At 40.6% G+C, this 11,245-nt stretch overlaps 1 protein-coding gene across 1 annotated transcript; it reads left to right on the top strand.

Annotated features, from left to right (window-relative positions):
* Window positions 1-1,605: 1,605 nt before the first annotated feature.
* Window positions 1,606-7,253, top strand: myd88 (MYD88 innate immune signal transduction adaptor). The gene is made up of 5 exons (XM_066716837.1): window positions 1,606-2,292; window positions 3,705-3,821; window positions 4,187-4,367; window positions 5,006-5,097; window positions 5,629-7,253. Exons 1-5 carry the CDS (start codon window positions 1,971-1,973, stop codon window positions 5,781-5,783), a joined length of 867 nt encoding a protein of 288 aa, XP_066572934.1. The 5' UTR covers window positions 1,606-1,970; the 3' UTR covers window positions 5,784-7,253.
* Window positions 7,254-11,245: the final 3,992 nt, after the last annotated feature.

The following is an 11,245-nucleotide window of genomic DNA, read 5'->3' as shown; positions in this document are numbered from 1 at the left end:
CATTTTTGAACACTGCATAAATGTATTGAGGCTTTGGAAAATGCAAGCGACAAGCAATTGCAGTCAAGTGTATTTTATTGCACAATACAATCTACAAATGATTGATTTGGCAGAATGGAAACAGCACAGCTTCTCTATGAATATGGGTCTTCTGCAACGTCTTTCAAACATGTCTTAACAAAAGTCTAACTCCTAGACCGTCCTCCGGTTCTTCACACAGCTCGGACACTTTTGTTCTTACTCCGTGCTTATCTTGGTTTTTGAAAATATATTTTTATAATACCAACTGTATATCTAAGCTCTCTGAAACCTATACACAGACTTTTCAAGCATTCTTTAGAAGTGTATGGATCCTATCTGAAGAAATGCAATAGAGTTGGATGAGAATGTATTTTATTTACAGAAAATATGAATGTGCGTGGAATCGGTGGGCAAGATGTCAGGATGTTTCTATGGATACCTGCTGCAGGTGCTAAAAAAGGAAAGACAAGATGTTTGGTTCAGGGCCATGAACTGATCATTTCGTCATTGATTTTTATTTGTCTTCCAAATGTTCAGCTTCACTGAATAGAGACACAGGGGGTCTTTTTAATCCTCCGCTATAAAGGTTAGAGGCATTTAATTGTATCACATTCCATAGTATTGCAATGGTGATTTTGGGAAGGGTTAAATGAAATTAAGAATCGAGTTTAGCAAGAAAAAATGTACAAACCTTATAATTAAACATTACAGACAGCTGTTTGCTCTACTTAAAATATAGTACTGTCATGTGGTACCAGGGAATCAGGTGATTGTATTTGGTAAACCTATAGTGTTCACATTTCTATTAGTAATTGTGACACCATTAAAAAAAAAAACTGCATGAAAAGCAGTAGCTAGGCAGGAAAAGGGTCCGGGACACAGTGGGAGAGCCAGAGAAGTCTGGTGGTGATCCCAGGGCCAGGAAGAGGGTTCTGGCCATCCTTCCTGACTGGAGTCCCGGGGTCATGGCTGGGAATGGGAGCCAGCAGTCTTCAACGGTCATGGCATTGGGTGAAATATCAACGTGGCGAGGGTACCCAGATTGTACCAGCGGCCAGGAGCCTTCCCTCGGCCAGCAGAAATATGGAGACAAGCCACCAGGAACTGAGGGGTTTTAAGTCATATAAATAGCTGCCTCTTTGCATTTGGAGACTGTTGGAAGCCTGACAGCCTGATGAGCAGATAGTGGCACTGCATTGTTCTTCTGTCTGTCTGAGGCAAGTGTCAAAGCAATAGCAAGTGGTTAAACTGTACTAGTGATGCGATTGTTTACTTACTCAGTCTGAAGCAGACTGCACGAAATGAAACAAAACATGACATTTATAGATTATTATTTTCCTGGTCATGTTTCCCCTCCCCAAATCAGTCAAGCTTCAGGTGCTCTGCTTTTGGTGAACTTTTGCTTGAATGTATCTGTCACCCGTGCATGAAATAAATGTCTTCCAAACCCGAGGTACTTTCGTTTTTAACTGAAAACAATGCGCTCAGGAATCGCATGCAGCCAATCCCTGCAGCCTTGGAGTTTCATCAGGAACAGGAGAAAGTTTGTAACATTGTATCTGGGCCGCCGAACAGCCACTCCTCCACTGTGACGTCAGCGGGAGCTCAGTTCCTCATTGTCGAGCGCATTTCCAGTAAAGAGCCGTGCTTTTCACGGGGGTAACTGATTCCTACATTATTACTTCACTTCAGTATCGAGATACACTTCTGAGATTTCAACTGCATTGCACGGACTAAAAGAGGAAACCCGTGGAAGCTGTTAAAACAGTGGGTAACGTCATCAAGTTATTAACTGGAAGTTTTGTGGATTGTACGATCTTTTTAAATGAATCAATAAATCAATGTATACGAAGTCTGGAGGTTTTGAATGCTTCCAACTACTTCCAGCTGTTCAGTAAATCAGTTTGTGATTGGACTTCCTTGGGCTGCCTGTGTGCGTCTGCGACGGGATGTCTGGGGCGACAGATATACCAGATATCGATTACAGCGTCATCCCGCTCACTGCGTTGAATTTCAGCGTGAGGAAGAAGCTGGGCCTGTTCCTCAACCCGAGCACCATGGTGGCCGGGGACTGGACCGCCCTGGCCGAGCTCATGGGCTTCGACTACCTGGAGATCAAGAACTACGAGCAGTGCCAGAACCCCACCAAGAAGGTCCTGGAGGACTGGCAGGCCAAGTGTCCGGCCGCCACCGTGGACAAGCTGCTGCAGATGCTGAAGGACATGGAGAGAGACGATGTCCTAACAGATCCACAACTCTGCAAAGACATTGGTAAGTTGTTTTTCTCATAATAATAATAATAATAATAATAATAATAATAATAATAATAATAATAATGTTACCCAATTAACTAATTATCTTATCCGGTGTCGTTTGATGCTGTCAGATTCAAATGGCAAATTATCTTAATGTATTATTAGTTGGAAGTAACTTTATATTGACATTATCCAACGTATGCTATTGATAACAGCCTACTTTCAATAAGAAGCCCCATTGCAATGCTGTCTGTGGGTAATGTCGAGGAAGTGGCTTGTTAAGAAGTAGATTGCCATCTTTTAGGCCACTGCACAACACAGAAACTAAGCAGAATAGTAGTTTTAACACCAAGACACATCAGTCTCTAAATGAGCCACCCATGGCAGGAGAATCACTAAAACATTCTGTCACACCTGAAGAAAGATATCCGGTTAAGTTTCCTTACTGTGAGGTTTCAATGACTAAATGCATATTTCTGTCAGCACAAATGATCACGGGTTGGATACCATCTGTCATTTTAACAATTGTAGCAATGGCACGGAAGCCCCCCTCCTCTGATGGTTAATATGTAACATGACAGTGTTGTGCAACAGTGTGCAGCCAGCGTGTCTCTCAGCTGGTGTGTATGTGGGTCTTCAGTGACACAGGCAGGCAGGAGAGCATTCAGAACAGTACCTGTTGATCATCTGTCTCCATCCTTTGATCACATGCATTCCTGGGCATGCCAGTACTTTCACTGGGGGCCCAAACTGAAAACCACAGTCATTTCCAGAGAAGATGGAAAGTATTGTGACGCACTATGAAAAAAGGAAGATTGTTGCTTCTAGACCCGACAAAGCCAAAAAAAATATATAAAAACAAATCCTAGCTGGGGGTGGTATTTGTTTAGTTCTTTCAAAAGAATACAGTTATCATTTAGCCAAATCCCATTTACAACAAAATAACACTGGATGCATAATGTAAATCATGATTCAATATGCTAATGTCACATCTGATTGTTTTGTTTGGGACTTTAAAAGCGTAGGTGGATTTCTGGTGCTCTATTAATGACTAAGAAGAAAAAGACAGCAACTCCCACAGGTGGCTTCAGCGCTGTAGATCTTATGTGCCTGATATGCATCCTGTGGCATAAGATGGCCTTTGGCTCAATAATGGTCCTCAAGCCTGACTGATCTGACACAGACGTATGCACAGCCTTAAGCAGCATGATAAAGTCTGATTACAGACAGTAATGATAGGAGACAGGAGCCCGGGAGCTAGGAGACTCCATAGCCCACAAACAATTTCCCCTCGACGTTTAATCAACATCCACCGCTAACCTAATCCATTTGAAAGCCCGGTTTTGATTGTCTCGTTAGCCAGTCTCTACGATTCATTTCAGCGTTCCAGAAATCTCCTGTAAATGCTTTCATCTCTTGCTTTTGCAGAGAAGGATTGCAGGAAGTTCCTGGAGACGATGAACCCGGTGCAGGTGCCGGAGGTGACGAGCTGCGAGCCGAAGACGCAGGAGATGAGCGGCATCACGATTGACGATGATCCTCTGGGTGTGTGTTTGGACTAGACTTTGTAGTGTTGGGAAAAGATACTGATGTAAAATAAACCCACGAATGTTTTAGCCTTTACTAATCTGTGTTGGTTGTCAAGCACCTGTTAGCCCACACTTATCAGTTAAAGTTACATTAGCTTTTTGCATTGTGGACATTTCAGAGGACATTTCGAGATTCCAGATTCCAGATTTATTAGACTTTGCTTATGAAAAGTGCCAGCTTCAGCCCCCAAATGTGTTTTTAAAATACACATACTTCAAAACATCCTTATTCTTCTGCCAGTGCCGGTTTCAAATTGTTCTCGCCAAATAGGATATTTTTCAAATTGTAACCCTTTTCCTCTGTTTTCTCCGTGGTGTTAGGTCATATGCCAGAATTATTCGACGCCTTCATTTGCTACTGTCAGAGCGATATCGGGTTTGTCCACGAGATGATCAGGCAGCTGGAGCAGACGGAGTGCAAGCTGAAGCTGTGTGTGTTTGACCGCGATGTCCTCCCGGGCACCTGTGTGTGGTCCATCACCAGTGAACTCATTGAGAGGAGGTGAGATCTTGGTGACACACAACTTGGTGCCTCTCTGTCTTTCTATGGTGTCTAGGATAGAAAGCAGTCGAGCGTTATATTTCACCACGGGTTACTTGAATCCCGCAGTAATGTGCTTTGTGTTTTCCTATTCATTGCTCACATCCCTGCAAGTTATGAAATGTATGTCAGGAGCTCGGATAACCCCAACAGACATATGTAGTAGAAGGTAAATGGAGTTTATTTTGTCCTAGACTCGCCTGACTAAGGGAACAGTGATCTGGCCAGGCAAAGGCACTTGTGTAGGGTGGGGGAGCGATGCAAAGTGGTGAATGCTGGGAGGGTGTGAGATTGGGGTTGTCCTCCTTCCTGACATCAGTCTCCCAATTTATGGAATCACTCTCGACACAATCACACAAGTCTTGAAGACGCACCCCTGCTCCATTGAACGGCAACTGACGCATTCAGAGTAATTGCGTTAAAAGTAGTGGAAGCAGCAACTGGTGGTAGAAAGAACCTATATTTCCTCTCTAACAAATGCCTACATTTTCGGCTGTGTCTCAATTACTTCCGGCTGCTTCAGGGAGCGATGAGTTATGCGTGTCTTTCTGCTTTGGAGACGTAATAGCCGACCTGATTGAATGTTGTTTTGCTGGCAGGTGTAAGAGGATGGTGGTGGTGATTTCAGATGACTATTTAGACAGCAACTCCTGTGACTTCCAGACCAAATTTGCGCTGAGCCTCAGTCCAGGTAAGGCTACAAAAACCGCAAAACATTTTCACTGCCAGTGGATTCCCCAATTCCACACTTTCAGTGCGAGTGTCACAGACTTTCATACCGATTTTAATTTAATTTCCATAATATTATAATTTCTATTGTATTTTGGCATTGAACCAGGACTGCCATTAAAGCGCTGGGGTAATGAGTCCTACCTGTCCCAAATTACTTACAGTAAATACCTCTAATTTCTTAATGATTTATGCGTGCGTCTCCAGATTGAATTAATTGCATGCTTAGTTAGTTTGTCCGTGAAGTAACTATTTAGTGGCCCATTTAAATCCCAATATTTTATGATCAAACTGGATTTTGAAGTATACAGGAAGCTACTTGCTGTTAATGAAATGGGGCTAACGGTGTCATTTGGCAAAGGGGTGAAATAAGAAGTGTCTTGCAAAGTAATTTCCGAAACCCCATGCAAGTCAATTAATCAACCTCTCAAATGGATCTTGAGAAAAGATTTGTGCCACACGAGACGTATTGATCCGTGCTCTGTCCCTGCAGGTGCTCGGACCAAGCGCCTCATCCCCGTCATCTACAAGCCCATGAAGAAGCCGTTCCCCAGCATCCTGCGCTTCCTGACCCTGTGCGACTACACCAAGCCCTGCACCCAGTCCTGGTTCTGGAGCCGTCTGGCCCGGGCCCTGACCTTGCCTTGAAGCTACGGTCCCCCGTCGCCACCACCCACCACGATGGCACCAAGCGTCTGAGGGTGCAGGAGAGCACAGGCCTGTAAATACGTGCTGTGGCTTCATGTTTTCGCTTCTCCTTTTGTGCAGAGGAAAAAAAGACATGTTTTGTGGCAATATTTGGTGACACCGAAGTCCACAGTGAAGCTGGATTGTGGTGCATGCTGCTAATGGCCAGATATCTGTCTCGTGACTGTTTCCTGATGTTGCTCAAAAGGAGGACTGCAGCATTGCTATTTTCTATGTGGAACTGAGAAGTGAAAGCAGTATACATACGAGTAGATGGCTAACAGGAGGACCGCGAGAGCTCTGTTTATGACTGCTGTATCTTTCTAAAACGAGATTGATGCAGTGTGGACACAGCTGTAATTCACCTGCGCTGGCGTCTTGAATGTGCTCTGTGTGGCACGACGATTCACTTACTGAGCTGCCTTTCCAATTTCCCACCAAACCATTCAACAATTTTTTTCTATGCTGCTGACGTTTCATGCTCATATTTTAGATTCATAGCGTTTGCTTTACAGTTTTACAAAGCACAGATGTGTTTATTGGTTGTTTTTCATGTTATGTTTTGTCGTTTTTCAGTTTTTGGGGGGATTATACATGTATATAAAACACATATCTGAGTTTTCGGCCGTTGAAATGGGAAGGACCAGTTTTTCGTACAAGTTAAAAAAGCTGTTCTTAATGTCTGTTTATCCAAGTAATTGTATTTTTTAAACTCATGCACTCTTGTACATAATCCTTAGCAACTTTCAATAAGATAAAATAAAGATTATTGGCTTCTGTATTCATTGTTTGCCAAAATAAATTTAAAGTACATTAAAAAACAATTTTATGCAAACAGCCAATCAGCTTCGACTCGGGACAAATAACTCCACTCACAGTCATCAATAAAATGTTACAGTCCACACTCACAGGCTCTTTTGCTTAATTATTACATTTTTTTCCCATGACAGAAATCTAACTATAAAGCTTTTTGTAGCAATACTCCCAGTAATTGCCAAAATAGGCCTGTACTGTTTTTCAGACAAAAATTGCAGTTTAAATCACACACTTGTGCCTCCTCACATAGAAATGACTCTCGCTTCTTTGCGAAAAGTCTCACAGGTCTACTAAAGATCATCCATGCAGAAATACAGATTATATTATACACACAATTCAGGCTGAAAGACATTCAGAAAAGTCTTGGAACAGGTGTGTGTTTTTTATGTTATGTCTATTTATTGTCTTTGGCCATGTGTGCATAATTGTTTATTTTAAAGAGGTTTCTACAATACAAATATAATTGTTCTCCTTATTTCACAATTTCTTTTAATATAAAAACAAACCCCTCAAGGTCAAGAATCACAAAGATTTTTATATTTGTACTTTCTGTAAATGTATATTTTGCTACGAAATTATCTGCCTGTTCTTGAGGAATAAATAATGCAAAAAATATTCCAGTTTGGAGTCTTTTTACCCACATTACATTTTTTTTGCGTCTGAAAACCACCATGCATGTATTGTGTGTGCCTCAAAGAAATGCACAGTGCCGTACTGATAAGCGAAATTGGAGAGTGACATAGTCCAAAGTGTATTTGAAGGAAAAGATTGGAAAGTTGAAGGAATGTATATATATATTTCTGTGTCCTCCAGGATTTGTTGTAGGTTAAACTGGAAGCTCCTTGGATTATGTGTAATAATACTGGCAAAAAAAAAACAATATAATCTATAAAATGTGCTATTCTGAAACCTAGGACGGGAATGATCCAAATTAATTCAGTTACTTAGATCCAGGTTAATTCCTTATATTTAATCATAATGTAATCTACTGATTCTAATCAAGTAACATTTATACTAGCTGGGTATATAGTTTTCAAAATACATCTACATCCTCTGCATTTTTAATATTAAATAAGAAGCAAACAAATAAGGGGCCCTGGTGTTCGTTTTTTTCCTTTCATGTGGTTTTGTTTTCATGTGGTTTTGTTTTCGTGTGGTTTTGTTATCTCCTTCACATCTCCAACATTTGTATCATATCTCTTATAAAAACATGTTCATACTTTGTCCCTTGACTATGCTCTAATGTAATCCTCTCACAATTTACCTGGAGCAGACTCTGCTTTAGCTCTGTAACCAGTAAGGAATACCTTCGTAGCTTCAACATCATAGTTCTCGGTTGTATGTTGCTAATTTTAGAGGTATGAACACAAGCCTATTCATATGAAAAGGCTGTTTTCACTTTTCGTGTGCTAACATGTTAATTAGTCTTTCGCACCTGCAAGTTATTTTAGAAACATCCTGATTCCTAGACAATGCCTTATCATCAGAAACCTGATAATTGCATGATTGTACATCTTATATAACATACAACTACAATTGTATTGATATTGTGCCCCACTGCAGCATGATTCATTGTAGAGCATTTTTAAAATGGGCCCCATTAAATGGTATCCTATGTAGTATAATATTGATGCATTTAATGTACACCAGACTTAAAATAATGCATTTTGATACCTGATTGTGATGCTATGAAGTCAAAAAATGAACTGTAAGACACACACTATACAGTATCCCCAACCTATCGTATTCCTTCTTATTGCAAATGCGGATTACTGCTCTTGGATTTGTCCGTTTGCCTGTGTTCTTAATGTTTTTTCTTTATGGTGCCCAGGTTATCTGTCTGGCAAAGACTGACATAGAGGACTCGTGATGAAAAGTAATTTTTATAGTCCTTCTGGCATGAAAAAGACAACAGAGCACGCTATGAAGTCTCATTTCCTCTAGAGGCGAAAGATAAAAATGTGCAGGCCCAGATAAGCCTGCCGCCCATTTGTTTACCAAAGGAAGTTCTCCTGTGCGCGCATTGCCTTTATATCCTTCGCAGGCAGCGGCTGGTACGTGATTGACTGCTAATGATTATTTTTATTTCTGGGCTCTCGGGTTAACAATATTAACAGGAAGTTCCACTATGAGACGCTTCGGTGTCGCCTGTGTAGCGCAGTCGTCGAATCACACGTGCTAATGGTGAATAAACGAGGAGGAATTGTTCTCTGTCTTGGCTGTGGCTGAAATAGTTTGAGGTTGCCATCAGATACTGAAAAATAAACTTGACAGCAGTAATAAATCAGCACTATTTTTATTCAACCCGATCATGCGTAATGTGTATTTTGGGAACTCCGTTGTGAGGAAATTAGCTACACAATCATTCTTAGCGACGGTTGTGTCATTCCTCAAAGTAGATGGTTGAAACTCAAAGCCACACCTCAGATTCATTCCTGATTTTGATCCACAAAGTGCAATCTGAAATATTAAACCCACGTGACGATGCAGTGTTGGTTAAAGGAAGTGGCCTCTGACAGTCTCATAGCTGCCCTCACGCACAAGGCAGATGTACTTCCACTCGCCCCCACTATATGGCAGTAAATAACTGGCAGTTTATTCAAGTTATCCGACTCTTTGTGTTGTGTCTAGTTTGTCCTGTCAGCGGGGAATCCCAGAAATGCTTACCTGCTGTATTCACACAACATGACTCAGCCTCCACCCCAGTTTCTGCATTGTGATCGAATAAATAATTAAAAGATATTGTACTCTTCCATTACAATACTCTTCTGTCAGGAAGTATAGATTTTAATTTGATTTATTTGTGCAATAGAATGACAATCATAATCTTCCCTGGCTTTGATCATTCAGACATAAATAAGCAGGTGAACACATAAAAAGGTAACACATATACAATGCATGTAAACGAGTAAATATGTTATTTTTGTATTTTGGAAAACACTTTGGAGATTTACAGTTTTGAATGCAGACAGACTTCAGAAATCATACTTTTCCTTTCTTTGTAAAGATAGACAGATGTCACATTAATGTTCAATAAACTAATTGGATTTACTTGTAGTCTGTTCATATCAGAGTAATTTCACCCCCTTATTTGTAGTGGATAAACTCATGATTTCTCTTAAACATGTTCACAAGTCTCCAGACGTGATCTCGCAAATTCTAACAGTCAACAGAATTAAGGACTTGTGCGATTACAACATATATCATCTTTATTAACAGAAGCAAAGTGCCTCTTCTTCCTTTCAATATTTTTGCCAGATAATATGCTTTAGAGGGTTTTAATAATACTGATACAGTATCAATGGAACATGATCCTTTAAGCTGGAGCTGGAATGCTTGCACGGTGGGTGTGAACAGACAGTTGCTCTGCTAAGCAAGCGGGAGGGGAGCATGCACAACTGAAACACCTCTCCATGACCATCCTCATTGAATTCCAGTCTGACTCACTCTCCTTCCATAGACTGTGGGCTGTGGCTGTTTACCAGAAGTGCAGCTGCAATCTAGGAAAAGAACATTGAGCTCCATGGGATTCAGTTTCAGCCCAAGGCATTCAGATGCACAACTATTTGTCGTGGTTTAGCAATGCTCTTAGTAATGCACAGATGGCTTCATAATTAATTATATACATATATACAGTATATCATTATAAATCACATATGAGAAGCCACACAATCACAAAGCAGCATTTCCAAACATCCCCATACCTCTTATCTTGTGTTTAAATGTCATCCCATGCAGAGATTTATCAGGATTTTAAATTCTTCCGCTACCAGCGACGTTTCAGCACACTTAAATGCTCGTGTTGTAAGTTTGACAGGCTGGACGCTTGTTTTTAATTTCCTTACATTTAAGCAACATGAAAACACAACACAAATCAGCTGCTATATGTCAGTTCCCACGAATCCTGGACTGAAACATTGTTAGACAAAGAGAAGAGGGGTTGATTGTTAAATTTAACAAAAATAAACATTTTGTTCACTGAAAATATATTTGTGTGTCAAATCCTCATGTGTGTGATTTATAATAAGGTAATAGGTCGTGTGAAGGGTGCTCTTATTGTATAAGAGAGGAGATTTCATGCAGTTTGTGCAGCCAGAATCTAGTAGTCGTGATAAGACCCCATAAATCAATGGCATTGATATACTTTGCTCCAATGGGGGCAAAGAAATGGGGGACAGAATTTACTGATTCCAGAGATCAATTGCAAGATGCCCAGGGCAGGGTCTTGCTAATTTGGCTAATTGTTGGTCAATTCCTGGCATCTATACAGACAAATTGTGATTGGCTGATTCCTTTGGCATCCTTTGTAATGATACGGGAAACATTTTATTGCAACATTTTACATAAAGAAACATTAGCCTATACATAGATATTTAAACAGTATTTTAATTAATTATTTTATTTTGGGGGTTGTTAATCACTGGTAGAAGGTGGGGATAGAAGCACTGAGATTCTGACTAGAAGTCTCGGTCCCTAGTTACTGTGAACCATTGCGTTTTACTATAGTACAGCAGTCTTCTCTGTACATGTTTAATATTGCCTGCACTAAACACGGTGCTTCACTTGTCTGTTTCCATTACAGCAAACACTTGCAAAATCTACAATGG

This window comes from Amia ocellicauda, chromosome 2 (assembly GCF_036373705.1).
Source record: "Amia ocellicauda isolate fAmiCal2 chromosome 2, fAmiCal2.hap1, whole genome shotgun sequence".
NCBI lineage: Eukaryota > Metazoa > Chordata > Actinopteri > Amiiformes > Amiidae > Amia > Amia ocellicauda.
This window is presented reverse-complemented; position numbering and strand designations above follow the sequence as displayed.

Excerpts from the sequence above, each read along its gene's own strand:
- myd88 (XM_066716837.1), top strand. The coding sequence starts at position 1,971 with ATGTCTGGGGCGACAGATATACCAGATATCGATTACAGCGTCATCCCG. Across the intron at positions 3,822-4,186 it reads GATTGACGATGATCCTCTGG|GTCATATGCCAGAATTATTC; the intron begins GTGTGTGTTTGG and ends CCGTGGTGTTAG. Across the intron at positions 5,098-5,628 it reads TGCGCTGAGCCTCAGTCCAG|GTGCTCGGACCAAGCGCCTC; the intron begins GTAAGGCTACAA and ends CTGTCCCTGCAG.